At 45.8% G+C, this 17,313-nt stretch overlaps 1 protein-coding gene across 1 annotated transcript in view; it reads right to left on the bottom strand.

Annotated features, from left to right (window-relative positions):
• The window catches only part of LOC139750342 (salivary peroxidase/catechol oxidase-like), a 34,492-nt gene extending 17,764 nt beyond the window's left edge, over positions 1-16,728 (bottom strand). Inside the window, 4 exon segments of the mRNA XM_071665024.1 lie at positions 3,180-3,307; positions 4,836-4,947; positions 5,848-6,286; positions 16,577-16,728. Of these exon segments, the coding sequence (XP_071521125.1) occupies positions 3,180-3,307; positions 4,836-4,947; positions 5,848-6,286; positions 16,577-16,597 (700 nt within the window). The 5' untranslated portion in view covers positions 16,598-16,728.
• Positions 16,729-17,313: the final 585 nt, after the last annotated feature.

Genomic DNA, 17,313 nt, shown 5'->3' with positions numbered 1-17,313 from the left:
CTCACCCTGATGATCACACACCACCTCACCCTGATGATCACACACCACCTCACCCTGATGATCACACACCACCTCACCCTGATGATCACACACCACCTCACCCTGATGATCACACACCACCTCACCCTGATGATCACACACCATCTCACCCTGATGATCACACACCATCTCACCCTGATGATCACACACCACCTCACCCTGATGATCACACACCACCTCACCCTGATGATCACACACCACCTCACCCTGATGATCACACACCACTTCATCCCGATGATCACACACCACCTCAACCTGATGATCACACGCCACCTCACCCCGATGATCACACGCCACCTCACCCTGATGATCACACGCCACCTCATCCTGATGATCACACGCCACCTCACCCTGATGATCACACGCCACCTCACCCTGATCATCACACGCCACCTCACCCCATGATCACACACCATCTCACCCTGATGATCACACACCACCTCACCCTGATGATCACCCACCTCCTCACCCTGATGATCACCCACCTCCTCACCCTGATGATCACCCACCTCCTCACCCTGATGATCACCCACCTCCTCACCCTGATGATCACACACCTCCTCACCCTGATGATCACACACCTCCTCACCCTGATGATCACACACCTCCTCACCCTGATGATCACACACCACCTCACCCTGATGATCACACACCACCTCACCCTGATGATCACACGCCACCTTACCTTGATGATCACACGCCACCTTACCTTGATGATCACACGCCACCTTACCTTGATGATCACACGCCACCTTACCTTGATGATCACACACCACCTCACCCTGATGATCACACACCACCTCACCCTGATGATCACACACCACCTCACTCTGATGATCACACACCATCTCACCCTGATGATCACACACCACCTCACCCTGATGATCACACACCATCTCACCCTGATGATCACACACCACATCACCCTGATGATCACACACCATCTCACCCTGATGATCACACACCACCTCACCCTGATGATCACACACCATCTCACCCTGATGATCACACACCACCTCACCCTGATGATCACACACCACCTCACCCCGATGATCACACACCACATCACCCCGATGATCACACACCATCTCACCCTGATGATCACACACCACCTCACCCTGATGATCACACGCCTTACCCTGATAATTGCACATCCTCTGGTCACAGTGACACTACCTCATTACAGTGGCTAAGGAGCCTCTTCGGTGTGACTACTCCATTACATTATGTTAACCTTCAAGACATATTAACTTGTATGAGCTTACCTTCCCAATCTAGGACAAATGTCCAGGTCGCGAGGCGTTCCTCACTTGTGCCTAACCTTAAATTGGCGTCGTCGGACCTGGAATGAATTGCGTTCCACCCACCGCTGCTGAACCTGGACAAGAAAATCCCTCACACACCACGTACGTCACACAAGCAGCAGGACCCCAAACAGTTGTTGCCAAGTGTGGCGTGGCTTACCATGTACAGGAGGCAGGATGCGAGGCGTGGCTTACCACGTACAGGGACCAGGTTGCGTGGCGTGGCTTACCAGGTACAGGGACCAGGTTGCGAGGCGTAGCTTACCACGTACAGGGACCAGGTTGCGAGACGTGGCTTACCACGTACAGGGACCAGGATGAGAGGCGTGGCTTACCACGTACAGGGACCAGGATGCGAGGCGTGGCTTACCATGTACAGGAGGCAGGTTGCGAGGCGTGGCTTACCATGTACAGGAGGCAGGTTGCGAGGCGTGGCTTACCATGTACAGGAGGCAGGTTGCGAGGCGTGGCTTACCATGTACAGGAGGCAGGTTGCGAGGCGTGGCTTACCATGTACAGGAGGCAGGTTGCGAGGCGTGGCTTACCATGTACAGGAGGCAGGATGCGAGGCGTGGCTTACCATGTACAGGAGGCAGGATGCGAGGCGTGGTTTACCATGTACAGGAGGCAGGATGCGAGGCGTGGTTTACCATGTACAGGAGGCAGGATGCGAGGCGTGGTTTACCATGTACAGGAGGCAGGATGCGAGGCGTGGTTTACCATGTACAGGAGGCAGGATGCGAGGCGTGGCTTACCATGAACAGGAGGCAGGATGCGAGGCGTGGCTTACCATGAACAGCAGGCAGGATGCGAGGCGTGGCTTACCATGAACAGGAGGCAGGATGCGAGGCGTGGCTTACCATGAACAGGAGGCAGGATGCGAGGCGTGGCTTACCATGAACAGGAGGCAGGATGCGAGGCGTGGCTTACCATGAACAGGAGGCAGGTTGCGAGGCGTGGCTTACCATGTACAGGGACCAGGTTGCGAGGTGTGGCTTATGTACAGGAGGCAGGTTGCGAGGCGTGGCTTACCATGTACAGGAGGCAGGATGCGAGGCGTGGCTTACCATGTACAGGGACCAGGTTGCGAGGCGTGGCTTACCATGTTTAGGGACCAGGTTGCGAGGCGTGGCTTACCATGTACAGGAGGCAGGATGCGAGGCGTGGCTTACCATGTACAGGGAACAGGTTCAGAGGCGTGGCTTACCATGTATAGGGACCAGGTTGCGAGGCGTGGCTTACCATGTACAGGGAACAGGTTGCGAGGCGTGGCTTACCATGTATAGGGAACAGGTTGCGAGGCGTGGCTTACCATGTATAGGGACCAGGTTGCGAGGCGTGGCTTACCATGTACAGGGATCAGGATGCAAGGCGTGGCTTACCATGCACAGGAGGCAGGATGCGAGGCATGGCTTACCATGCACAGGGGGCAGATGCGAGGCATGGCTTACCATGTACAGGGACCAGGTTGCGAGGTGTGGCTTATCACGTACAGGGACCAGGTTGCGAGGCGTGGCTTACCATGTACAGGGGGCAGGATGCGAGGCGTGGCTTACCATGCACAGGGGGCAGGATGCGAGGCGTGGCTTACCATGCACAGGGGGCAGGATGAGAGGCATGGCTTACCATGTACAGGGGTCAGGATGCGAGGCATGGCTTACCATGTACAGGGGGCAGGATGAGAGGCGTGGCTTACCATGTACAGGGGGCAGGATGCGAGGCATGGCTTACCATTCACAGGGGGCAGGATGAGAGGCGTGGCTTACCATGTACAGGGGGCAGGATGCGAGGCGTGGCTTACCATGTACAGGGGGCAGGATGCGAGGCGTGGCTTACCATGTACAGGGGGCAGGATGCGAGGCATGGGCTGGCCCGGGGTGCCCAGGTGAGGGTACAGCAGGTTGTTGCAGCGGCCGCTGATGGAGCGGTACCGAGCGGAGGAGTTGCAGGCCACTGGAGGTTCTCTGTCGTCAGCCGGGAGGGAATAAGAGAGTTTACCAGCGGAAATATGAGCATACTAAACACGGCAGAGGACTACATGAGGGGCACGAGCAGGAGTAGAATTTGAGGCACATGATACAAGAAAGCATGAAGGCCAAGACACGAGTGTGTGAGGGAGGATGGAGACATTAAGGACAAGGTCGGGGACCAGAACCCATCAAACGGAGGTCGTGAGGGACGAGAATAAACCAAACAGGGGTAGGCGAGATGGAGAGAACCTATCAAAGATGATTCAGGAGACCTAAAGGAGAGCGAGAACAAATGCAGAAGAAAGGAAAGAGATATACAAAAGTTGCTGAAAAAAATATTGAATGGGGATACATGAGGATGGGATGATAATAGATGGATCATAAGTCATTCACAGCTTCTTTGAACCTAGAGGGATGGTGTGGGTTACATATCGACCTGTTCCTCATTGAAGGAAGCACAATACTAACCTAGTCAACGTGATCATTGACCTGAAGATGCTGTGTTAGTCGAGTATATGATGGGAAGGAGATACACAGGTACCTGATGGTCCAGGTCGAGATTATCTGTTGGAGGACCGAAGTGGCGTCCTCAGGTCATGTTCTTCGTCTGTGATAGAGACAGGACAGTAAAGACGGAACCTCCCCTAACCACCACTCCCTCAGGCTCAACAGCTGGCAGGAACAAAGGCGAGAAGGAACATGTAATATGATTGGAGCAAATTATATAGAAGCGTGTGCGAAGTTCCCCGCTGACAGCAGGAAGGTTATCCATGGTGGTGGTGGCTCAAACAAACTAGAAAATATTTCTTTAGAAGCCTCGAGGGCCTGACAAGTGGACGAGGAAGATTAAAGAAATGAGCGTATGAACAGTCAACTTAGCACAAGGCAGAAATATTCTAGGGGGTAAACTCTCCCGTTTCCAGGCGTCCAGATGACCACGCGTTGAACAGGGGTAATAACAGCATCATGCAGGTGTTTACTACTGGCGGTATGATGACAATCATAACACACATCGCTATGTACTTGTGTGGATATGGTCACTCACGTGTGTCGCTACACGTAGCTAGTGTTGTTCTACCGCTGGATGGTAATGCAGGTTAACAGATGTTTGTGGTACTAATGAGAGCGTCCTCTATCCCCACGTCGAGGGTATTGAGGTGGAGAGTAAATTCTGATGCCTCCATTACTCGTGGTCTTACTAGATTCGTTCCAGCCAGATCAAGGTGAACAGTATCGAGAGTTCACACATTAAATTCGCGCCTAGATCTGATTCCCCCAAGTGCCCTGGTTTACCACCTACTGCCTGCTGAACACATCAAATGTTGAGAATGTCCATCCTAACGTCTGTTCGTTAAAGTACATCTCCAAGATTAGTTCACAGAAATCGATGTATAATGTAAATTGCTTTGATAAGACCTAAACCAGCCAGCGTTTGGCCACTTCCCGCCATAGCATGTACAGCCAGCTACCTGGTCATCCAGCGTCTCCAACACTTGTGGTTGTCAGGAACTGATCAACTCACCTGCAGGTGGTGGGTGGAGGAGTCAGGTCCTCTGCGGTGGTGGTGGGTGGTGTCGGGCTGGGCAGGCGGCCCTCTGGGTCAGCATAGTACGGGGACACGCTGGGGTCACTCTCTGAGGGTAGGTCAGACACTGTACTGCAGTAAGGTCAAGCGTGGGTCAAACTATGATAAAGCTCAGCTTGATGAAAGGACAAGCTTGGGTCAAACTATAATAAAGCTCAGCTTGATGAAAGGTCAAGCTTGGGCCAAACTATGATAAAGCTCAGCTTGATGAAAGGACAAGCAAGCTACTAACGTCCATCTTATATCAACCATACAAGATCTACAGTAGTGTTCAGACAAGAGACGGACGGAGAGAGAGAGAGAGAGAGAGAGAGAGAGAGAGAGAGAGAGAGAGAGAGAGAGAGAGAGAGAGAGGTTGAGCTCAGTTTAAGGGGGTGAGGAAGGTGTTCAGTTTATAGTGGATCAGTAACGGTTGATCGAGGAGCGGGGGGGGGGGGGTTATGCCCAGTTAACGTAACAGGATAATAAAGTAGCATCAAGCTTAATTCACTCGGGTTATCAAAGCGAGATTCAGCTTAATATAATATATATATATATATATATATATATATATATATATATATATATATATATATATATATATATATGACGCAAGACGATATGTCAACCATTATAATAAAGAGACATCAGGCTCTGGGGAACTATATTTCCCTCTTCTCATGTAAGCCAACCACCACTACCACATACACCTAACGTGTTCCTACCACAGTGGACACTTCATGAATTCCTCTTTACTCAAACGTTTGTTATAAAGATGTGAGCTTTGGAGAGGGTACGAGGAAAGACCATTTACAATCAGTTTTGTGTTGTAATGGAGACAAAGTGAGAAAGTCAAGTTCGTCTGGAAACGAGACAGTTTTGAGATGAGGGGGACATCACTACCCAGGTCTGCCACAATCATTCCTACAATGGTAACAACATTTTCAGTATGAGAGTCGCGAGTCCTTACCTTGGATGTGTTGTTGTCCTTCACTATTAAGTGGTTCCTTCGATGCCAGCGCATTGGTCCGATGTTCAGACTCTCCTGCGGCATATGGAGCAACGTGTCCTTGGTAGTCTGGTTGAGGGGCGTCGTCGTGTCCATGAAGGATGCTGGGGTCTATGAGATTATGGGCCGCGTTAGGGTTCACAATCAGATTTTGAACTGCAATAGCGTCCGGCAGTAAGGTCTGAGCATTCTGAGGGTTCGCTTGCGGGTTTTGTGTGGTATAGGGGTTCAGGAAGAGGTGGTGGACGGTGTTGGTGTCGACGAAGAAGGCACTGCCAGAGGTCTGGTCGACAGGAGCGCGGGGGAGATGGTGGTGAGGGAGGGTGGCCGCGTGCGTGCCTTCCAGAGTGAGGCTTGAGTACAGCAACAGACCCAGGCCTCGCCCACAACACAGCAACACCTGCCACAGATAAACAATCACAGAGATGACCTGAACTTCTGTCCATGTTCCTACTCCCTTTACAGGAAGGATCATCCAATGTGATCCAAGGAAACCGACATTAAAATCAACACCGTAATCAGTACGGTGACAAATTAGCATCAATGAACTGTTTGTTCCCCTCACCTTACATAACATTAACCAGCATGACCCATAGTTTACAACCACAACGTTATAACATTGACAACAGTTTCGCTGGGGAATAATGTGCACTAAATTGTTACTGTAATTCTTCGGTCCAAATATTTTCAAACCTTTAGTGGCTCAGTCGCATACACACGTGCTTTTATCTTCCTATCTTTTCTAAAATTGATCCCCAAATCGGCTGTGGATCAAGTTCGTCACATACGTGCGCTTGTTGAAGGAGTCAATTTCACAAAGATGATACACAACCCTGCAGGGCAAAAAGGCTCAATTTCTTGTGGAAAATGTCGTTACTTTCAAGCTTAAATTTCTTATTATTTTATCACTGATTAATCCGTCTTTCCATATCTAAAGTACAGATGCAGTACAGTATAGTGTTGTCTATGTAAACCGTAAATTCAGTAAACCTTTGAAAGATTACTGGAACACAAGGTGTTCACGTTGCGCTCAAGGAGGCGCGCCAGTCTTATACTTGTAAGGGAAGGATCAACTCCCTTGTGACGAGGTGCTACACACAGGCCATAGGAAGGGAGGGAGGGAGGTGATGCCCTCTTATATCGTCTAAAGATATGGTCATCAGTTATAGGCAGCTGCTTGATGTTAGCCTCGCCGCACACAGACGTAATCCATCAGACGCAACCTATATTCTCCCATGTGATGAGAACGCAGCTGGAGTAGCAGCATCGGTACCTAGGCTGCTAGTAGTAGTTAGGAGAGGTTCCCACAGGTCCTAATTATTTCTATTGATAGTTTAGCTACGGTAATTTACATGTACTTAGAGATAAAATCATACGTACACGTTATTAGCAAAATAGGCGTGTCTAAACGAATGCAAGCCCCGATCATCAAAGGGGAGGCCATGGGCAGTTATCTCAGTCGCTGGTGTGTTAATGAACAACACTGTGACCTGCCTCCCCACACTGGAATGAGCTTGAAGGAGTATCCCAGGCCCGTCGCTGCAGCAGTCTGAAGCAATGCTATGGACACCAGGAGCGGCCTGGGTGACAAGCCTGGGAAACCACGTCGTTCGCTGCCTACCGAACGACTAACAAAACGGCCTAACAAGTGAAATTTTTCAAAGAACAAAGAAAGGTAAATGTTACCTGCTAGGTGTAGCCAAGCAGAGTTTTCATAGGTTTTGTCAATTTATGAAAGTGATTTACCTAATTATACGTAACCCTACATAAGCCTGCTCTTCACTGTCCTCCCTACCATCATTCATCATTTAAGGATACGAAACATCTGATTCCGACCACGCTCCCGGTCTTATGTATTACGAACACGAAATAATCATTCCATAAGTCTACAAGATTAAACACTCATATGGTGGCGAGAAATCCTCCCCTCCTGTTTTTTAATTTCCCTAATGAAGGAACAGAGAAGGAGACCAAGTGAGGATATTCCCTCTAAGGCTCAACCTTCTGTTCTTAACGCTACCTCGCTAACGGGGGAAATGGCGAATATGAATGAAATATATATTCATATATTTTGTCGCTGTCTCCCGCGTTAGCGAGGTAGCGCAAGAAAACAGACGAAAGAATGGCCCAACCCACCTACATACACATGTTTATACATAAACGCCCACACACGCACATATACATACCTATACACCTCAACATATACATACATATAAATACAGACAAACAAATATACACACGCACATATTCATACATGCTGCCTTCATCCATTCCCGCCGCAACCACGCCACACATGAAATGGCACCCCCTTCCCCCCGCGTGCGCGCGAGGTAGCGCTAGGAATAGACAACAAAGGCCACATTCGTTCACACAGTCTCTAGCTGTCATGTGTAATGCACCGAAACCACAGCTCCCTTTCCACATCCAGGCTTCGCAAAACTTTCCATGGTTTACCCCAGACGCTTCACATGCCCTGATTCAATCCATTGACAGCACGTCGATTCCGGTATACCACATCGTTCTAATTCACTATTCCTTGCACGCCTTTCACCCTCCGCTATGTTCAGGCCCCGGTCGCTCAAAATCTTTTTCACTCCATCCTTCCACCTCCAATTTGGTCTCCCACTCTTCTAGTTCCCTCCACCTTTGACACATATATCCTCTTGGTCAATCTTTCCTCACTCATTCACTCCATGTGACCAAACCATTTCAATACACCCTCTTCTGCTCTCACTTATTACCACACATCTCTCTTACCTTTTCATTAACTACTCGATCAAACCACCTCACACCACAGTCCCCATAAATCTCATTTCCAAGACATCCACCCTCCTCCGCAAAACCCCCTATCTATAGCCCATGCTTCAACCATATAACAATGTTGAAACCACTACTTCAAACATACCCATTTTTACGTTCTTGCCTTCCACACATTCTTCAACACTCCCAGAACCTTCGCCCCCTCCCCACCCTGTGACTTACTTTCGCTTCCACTGTTCCATCTGCTGCGAAATCCACTCCCAGATATCTAAAACACTTCTCTTCCTCCAGTTTTTCTCCATTCAAACGTACCTCCCATTTTACTTGTCTCAACCCTACTGAACCTAATAACCTTGCTCTTATTCACATTTACTCTCGGCTTTCTTCTTTCACACACTTTACCAAACTCGGTCACCAACTTCTGCAGTTTCTCACCCGAATCAGCCACCAGCGCTGTGTCATCAGCGAACAACAATTGACACTTCCCAAGCCCTGTCATCTCCAACAGACTGCATACTTGCCCCTCTCTCCAAAACTCTTGCATTCGCCTCCCTAACAACCCTGTCCATGAATTAAGCAACCATGGAGACATCACGCATCCCTGCCGCAAACCGATATTCACTGGGAACCATTCACTTTCTTCTTACTCGTACACATGCCTTACACCCACGATAAAAACTCTTCGTTGCTTCTAGCAACTCCCACACCATATGCTCTTAATATCTTCCACAGAGCACCTCCATCCTTCTTCAGATCCATAATACACACACACACACATATATATATACATATATATATATATATATATATATATATATCGAAAACAATTGATCGCATAATCGAGTATATTCCTTTATGACCATGGGGAAATGACTCACGATAAGTTCTCAGGTGCACTTTTGTGCAATAATCACATCAGGGAGATGAAAGAAAAGATATACAACTTACAGACGTAGCTAGGACGTCATTTGGTAAACAAGTGACTACCCGAAAGAGGTCGGGTGCGTTCAAGTCTGGCGACATGCGTATCAAAATCTTGTGTAGACAATAAAGGTAACAGTTTACAAATTTCATCAGTAAAGCTGTCGAATTTCGTATAGACCCTCATTATAATGTTACAATTCTATGTGTATTTGATAGAAGATTCAATATTACTTGTGGTACAGGAGTTACAGTTTATAACAGAGGACATTATTCCAGTCAATACAATCATAATTTCTAACATGATTGAAAAAGGCTTTTGAATCCTGTCCTGTTCTTGTACGATATTCATGTTGCTTAAGTCTCAACAGGAAGACCCTTACCAGTGTGCCCAGCATAAAAAAATCTTTACATGGCACTCTGTAGACACATCCTGCACAACTTTCTGGAGAGTTCTTGATTGATATATTTTTATAGTTCTGTTGTTGCTAAGGCAACATTTACATTAAAGGAATTAGGCATCATGGGAAGTAAAATTACCAAAATGAAAACTAAAAGGTTCTTTGTGTCAAGGGGACGTTTGGATTTAACTATGAAATTATTTCTTTGGCAACTTAGTGTAACTAACAGTGAAAGATCGAGGACACTTTAACTTGGATGCAACAGAACCTTTACCATTTCCCTTCAAGAACTTCAGATCTTTATTGAAATTGTTCTCTAATCAAACGTTTGTCATCTCTTTCACTGCCATGTATGTATGGACTTGATGCACAAACCAAATTTTCCAGCAAGACCCAGTCTATGTTCCTCAGAGGATTACGTATATGTAGGCCAGTTTATAATGCAGAGTTTGAGAAGATATTTTCCATTGGATCCAAGTTAAAGCATCGTAGATCTTTCATTCATAATTCCCTTAAGTTGGCAAAGAAATCTTATAAACCCCAACCTCCCCTTGACACCAAGAACCTTTCAGTTCTTCCTTTTAGTAGCAATTGTACTTCATGTTGCTTAAATCTTTTAATAATGTCTTCAGCAATAATTATCAAGAATATCAAGAATTCACCAGAAAGTTCTGCAGGATGTGTGTATTGATATGTTTTATGTTGGGTAGATTAATAAGGATCTTCCTGTTAGACATAAGCCACAAAAATAATATAAGAGCAGAAAAATTCAAATGTCTTGTTTAATCATGTTAAAAATCATCATTGTATTGACTGGAGTAATGCCATCTCAGTTATTAACTAACACCTGTACCACGAGAAATGTTGAATCCTATCAGATACACTAAGAATCGTAAGTAATATTAGTGAAGGTCTACACCAATTCGACAGCTTTACTGAGGAAATTTGTAAACAGTTCTCTTTCTTGTCCATAAATCTTATGATACGCATGTTACCAGACTTTAACGCACCCAACCTCCATTCGGTAGTCACTTGTTTACCAAATGGCGTCCTAGTTACGTCTCTTCGTTGTATATCATGCATTTCCCCTGATGTGATTACGCGAAAGTGCACTTGGGAACTTGTCTTGTTAGTTCCCCGTGGTCATATATTTATGCTTTGATAATTGATGTACATGGGGTGTTCAGTGTTTTAAATGGAAATGAAGGTCTTTTAGATTTATGTGCTGAAAAAGGACTGGTGATTGGGAATACCTGGTTTAAAAAGAGATATACATAAGTATACGCATGTAAATAGGAGAGATGGCCAGAGAGCGTTATTGGATTGCGTGTTAATTGACAGGCGCGCGAAAGACAGATTTTTGGATGTTACTGTGCTATGAGGTGCAACTGGAGGGATGTCTGATCATTAACTTGTGGAGGTGAAGGTGAAGATTTGTAGAGGTTTTCAGAATAGAAGAGGATGTTGGGGTGAAAAGAGTGGCGAGAATAAGTGAGCTTGGGAAGGAGACTTGTGAGAGGAAGTACCAGGAGAGACTGAGTACAGAATGGAAAAAAGTGAGAACAAAGGACGTAAGGGGAGTGAGGGAGGAATGGGATGTATTCAAGGAAGCAGTGATGGTTTGCGCAAAAGATGCTTGTGGCATGAGAAGCGTGGGAGGTGGGCAGATTAGAAAGGGTAGCGAGTGATGGGATGATTAGTGAAAGAGGAGAGAGAGGCATTTGGACGATTTTTGCATGGAAATAATGCAAATGCCGGAGACGTATAAAAGAAAGAGGTAAGAGGTCAAGAGAAAGGTGCAAGAGGTGAAAAAGCGGGCAAATGAGAGTTGGGGTGAAAGAGTATCTTTAAATTTTAGGGAGAATAGATGTTTTGGAAGGAGGTAAATATAGTGCGTAAGACAGGGAACAAATGGGAACATCAGTGAAGGGGGTAAAGGGGAGGTGATAAGTAATGGTGATGCGAGAAGGATATGGAGCAAGTATTTTGAAGGTTTTTTTTTTTTTAATGCGTTTGATGATAGACTGGCAGATATAGGCCGTTTTGGTCGAGGTGGTGTGCAAAGTGAGAGGGTTAGGGTGAATGATTTGGTGAACAGAGAAGAGGTTGCAAAACCTTTCCGGAAGATGAAAGCCAGCAAGGCAGCGGGTTTGGATGGTACTGCAATGGAATTTATTAAAAAAGGGGGTGACTATTGCTGACTGGTGGTAAGGCTAATGTACGACTCATGGCGAGGTGCCTGAGGACTGGCGGAATGCGTGCATATTGCCATTGTACAAAGGCAAAGGGAATAAGAGCGAGTACTCAAATTACAGAGGCACAAGTCTGTTGAGTATTCCTGGGAAATTATATGGAAGGGTATTGATTGAGAGGGTGAAGGCATGTACAGAGCATCAGATTGGGGAAGAGCAGTGTGGTTTCAGAAGTGGTAGAGGATGTGTGGATCAGGTGTTTGCTTTGAAAAACGTATGTGAGAAATACTTAGAAAAGCAAATGGATTTGTATGTAGCATTTATGGATCTGGAGAAGGCTTATGATAGAGTTGATAGAGATTCTCTGTGGAAGGTATTAAGAATATATGGTGTTGGAGGTAACTTGTTAGAAGTAGTAAAAAGTTTTTATCGAGGACGTAAGGCATGTGTACGTGTAGGAAGAGAGGAAAGTGACTGGTTCTCAGTGAATGTTGGTTTGCGGCAGGGGTGCGTGATGTCTCCATGGTTGTTTAATTTGTTTATGGATGGGGTTGTTAGGAAGCTGAATGCAAGAGTTTTGGAAAGAGGGGAAAGTATGCAGTCTGTTGTGGACGAGAGAGCTTGGGAAAGAGCCAGTTGTCGTTCGCTGATACAGCGCTGGTGGCTGATTCTGGAGAAACTGCAGAAGCTGATGACTAAGTTTGGTAAAGTGTGTGAAAGAAGAAAGCTGAGATGTATAGGTAGGGTTGCGAGAAGTCAATTGGGAGGTAAGTTTGAATGGAGAAAAACTGGATGAAGAAGTGTTTTAGATACCTGGGAGTGGATTTAGCAGAGGATGAAACCATTGAAGCGTAAGTGAATCATAGGGTGGGGGAGGGGGCAAAAGTTCTGGGAGCGTTAAAGAATGTGTGGAAGTCGAGAACGTTATCTTGGAAAGCAAAAATGGGTATGTTTGAAGGAAAAGTGGTTCCAACAATGTTATATGGCTGCGAGCCGTGGGCTATAGATAGAGTTGTGCGGAGGAGGTTGGATGTGCTGGAAATGAGATGTTTGAGGACATTATGTGGTGTGAGGTAGTTTGATCGAGTAAGTAATGAAAGGGTAAGAGATGTGTGGTGTTATAAAGTGTGTGGTTGAGAGAGCAGAAGATGGTGTTTTGAAATGGTTTGGCCACATGGAGAGAATGAGTGAGGAAAGATTGACAGAGGATAAATGTGTCAGAGGTGGAGGGAACGAGAAGTGGGAGACCAAATTGGAGGTGGAAATATAGAGTCAAAAAGATTTTGAGTGATCGGGGCCTGAACATGCAGGAGGGTGAAAGGCGTGCAAGAAATAGAGTGAATTGGAACGATGTGGTATACCGGGGTCGACGTGCTGTCATTGGACTGAACCAGGGCATATGAAGCATCTGGGGTAAACCATGGAAAGTTTTGTGGGGCCTGGATATGGAAAGGGATCTGTGGTTTCGGTGCATTATACATGACAGCTAGAGACCGAGTGTGAACAAATGTGGCCTTTGTTGTCTTTTCCTAGCGCTACCTCGCGCACATGCGGGGGTTGGGGGTTTTCATTTCATGTGTGGCGGGGTGACGACGGGAATGAATAAGGGCAGACAGTATGAATTATGTACATGTGTATGTATGTATATGTCTGCGTATATATATATGTATACGTTGAGATGTATAGGTATGTATGTGTGCTGTGTGTGGAAGTGTATGTATATACATGTGTATGTGGGTGGGTTGGGCCATTCTTTCGTCTGTTTCCTTGCGCTACCTCGCTAGCGCGGGAGACAGCAACAAAGTATGATACGAATAAATATATATATATATATATAAATATATATATATATATATATATATATATATATATATTATATATATATATATATATATATATATATATATATATATATATATATACACACAGTACAAAGGCAAAGAGGATAAAGGTGAGTGTTCTAATTAGAGGCACATGTTTGTTGAGCATTCCTGGGAAATTATATGGGAGGGTATTGATGGAGAAGGTAAAGGCATGTACAGAGCATCAGATTGGGGAAGAGCATTGTGGTATCAGAGGTAGTACAGGATGTGTGGATTATGTGTTTGCTTTGAAGAACGTACGAGAAATACTTAGAAAAACAGTTGGATTTGTATGTAACATTTATGGATATGGAGAAGGCATACAAGGTGAATAGAGAGGCTTTGGGAAGGTTTTAAGAGTATATGGTTTGGGAGGCAACTTGCTAAAAGCAACGAAAAACTTTTACCAAGGATGTACGGCATGTCTATGAGAAGGAAGAGAGGAAAGCGATTGGTTCTTAAGTGAATGTCGGTTTGCGGCAGGGGTGCGTGATGTCTCCATGGTTGTTTATGGATGGGGTTGTTAGGGAAGTGAATGCAAGAGTTCTGGAGAGAGGGGCAAGTATGCAGTCTGTTGTAAATGAGAGGGCTTGGGAAGAGAGTCCGTTGTTCGCTAATGATACAGCGCTGGTGGTGATTCGGGTGAGAAACTGCAGAAGTTGGTGACAGTTTGTTAAAGTGTGTGAAAGAAAAAAGTTGAGAGTAAATGTGAATAAGAGCAAGGTTATTAGGTACAGTAGGGTTGAGGGTCAAGTTTATTTATTAGGAGGTAAGTTTGAATGGAGAAAAGAGGAAGTGTTTTAGATATGTATAAGTGGACTTAGCGTCGGATGGAACCATGGAAGCGGGTCACAGGATGAGGGGAGGAAGCGAAGGTTCTGGAAGCTTTGAAGCATGTGTGGAATGCTAGAACGTTATCTCGGAAAGCAAAAGTAGGTATGTGTATGTACTATATATATATATATATATATATATATATATATATATATATATATATATATATACCTGCAATGTATATGTATATGTGCGTGTGTGGGCGTTTATGCATATACATGTGTATGTGGGTGGGTTGGGCCATCATTCCCCGTGTTTCTCTTTGCGCTACCTTGCTAACGCGGGCGACGGCGGTAACGTATAATAAAAAGGAAATACACACACACAAAAACCAATCCCAGAGTATAGGGGGCTTTGGTGCCTGGCAATACCCGATCCCCTATAACAACCTGCACTGTGTACATGATATTGAAAAATATTTCTTTTGCTTGAAAGGTTTTTTAACCTTTTCACAGGTTTTGCTTTTATACGTGTTTCACTACGTTCAACCAACCATTCTCGACACGACCCTCACTCCGATCGCCTTACTATGGTATAATAATATATTGCTCCAGAACTGACTGTACTCTAAATACTATATAAACATTGTGGAGGAAGTGACAGCATCCGGGTCTAATGTCTATACACACGTATCCACCTTGCCCCAGCATGATGCATTTCGATTCACCCTTCACAATATACCCTCAAGATAACCACTGCCTAAGTCATATTCGCAGCCTTAAAGGCAATGTTCTTTATTACTGTTGAAAATAGCGGAAAAGGACATGATGGACGAAAAATATGAATCAAATTCAACAGAAGCGTCTGAGGAGGGCAGCCATATTGTCAGATGGCTAGTTTCTCGTCTAATACATTCAGATTACGGTCCACCTCTGGGCCACGTCCGGGTAGGGTCGGAGAAGAAAGAGACCCACCTCTGGTTATGGCAGGGGCAAGATCAATGCGTATTATGGACCCAGTTATTTCCCCCGTAGTTCAATATGGCCGCTCTCAATTTCTAATTTAATCTTATATTTATTTATATTTTATTTATTATACTTTGTCGCTGTCTACCGCGTTTGCGAGGTAGCGCAAGGAAACAGACGAAAGAAATGCCCACCCCCCCCATACATATGTATATACATACGTCCACACACGCAAATATACATACCTACACAGCTTCCCATGGTTTACCCCAGACGCTTCACATGCCTTGATTCAATCCACTGATATTTTCCTTTCAAGCAAATAACATCTGTCATGACTTTTGACCATGGGGTATATAAAAATTCCTTAGGTGACGCAATCAAAGATAAAGCTCAGGTTAACGTGCTTGCACCACCCGTAGTGCAGGTTAACAGTGCAGGTTAACGTGCTTGCACCACCCGTAGTGCAGGTTAACGTGCTTGCACCACCCGTAGTGCAGGTTAACAGTGCAGGGTAACGTGCTTGCACCACCCGTAGTGCAGGTTAACGTGCTTGCACCAGCCGAAAGATATTCCATCCAGCAAGATGGATATCGTGGTTACGTATGGGAAATTGTGAATCTAAACATCTTCGGGGACAAAGACATCAGAAATTACTACGACCAAGTACGAGGTCACGACCCTCGCTAGAACACCGGCACATCCGGCCAGCAACTTCTCGCTAACAGCCGTCCTGGCCGACACCCACACACACACCCTCCCTCGTCCAGCCCACACCACAACCACCCTCCACAAACCACGAGAGCAATACCCACCAGGATCGCCAGCTCCAACATGGCTGCTACTACTCCGGCCTGATCCACACCAGCAACAGATGATGACAGAGGTTCCAGTACTGCCGACACACCGGCCCGGCCGATTGTGTTGGTCTGCTAGTTACTAAGCGAGGATTGACACCGGCTTGGTCCAGATGGCGCGCTCGTCGTTGCCCACGCACGTTAACCCAGCGACCAAAACTCTGAACAAACATTCATGAACTGGAATGAAACTTCAACTCGGTAAAGTCATTTACCTCCAGGCGACTCAAGGAAAGACGACTCGTACAGACTGGTTTACTTTCCAGTTTCCCGGTGCTAAAATCTCCCGGTAAATCCGGCTTCTGAGTGTAAATTACAGAAGATACGAGTTCATCATCCGACTCTCGCGAAGCACCATGTTCGACCCCTCGGATGAAACGATTAAGTAAAGTGACACTTCGAACAGTGATCAAGTGGTTTACCCTAAAGACACACTGGACATAAAGGAACAGGTTTTATCATAACAATTATAACTATTTAGAGACGATAATTTCAAAATATGGAAATGACGACATTCGATCAGGCCCAGATACTACAATAATACGAATCATATGAAACGTAATTGTACCTATGTGACTGCAAGCACACAAGTGACAACTGCAAGTAATACAAGAGTAGTTAAAGTTCTTTACTTTGTACGCTAACGCTAGGCTGCAAATTTTGTTAGCGAACATCAGCTGTTTTTGCTGTGTAAT

Source organism: Panulirus ornatus, chromosome 9 (assembly GCF_036320965.1).
Source record: "Panulirus ornatus isolate Po-2019 chromosome 9, ASM3632096v1, whole genome shotgun sequence".
NCBI lineage: Eukaryota > Metazoa > Arthropoda > Malacostraca > Decapoda > Palinuridae > Panulirus > Panulirus ornatus.
The sequence above is the reverse complement of the archived record's forward strand: the minus strand, read 5'-3'. Positions and strand labels throughout refer to the sequence as shown.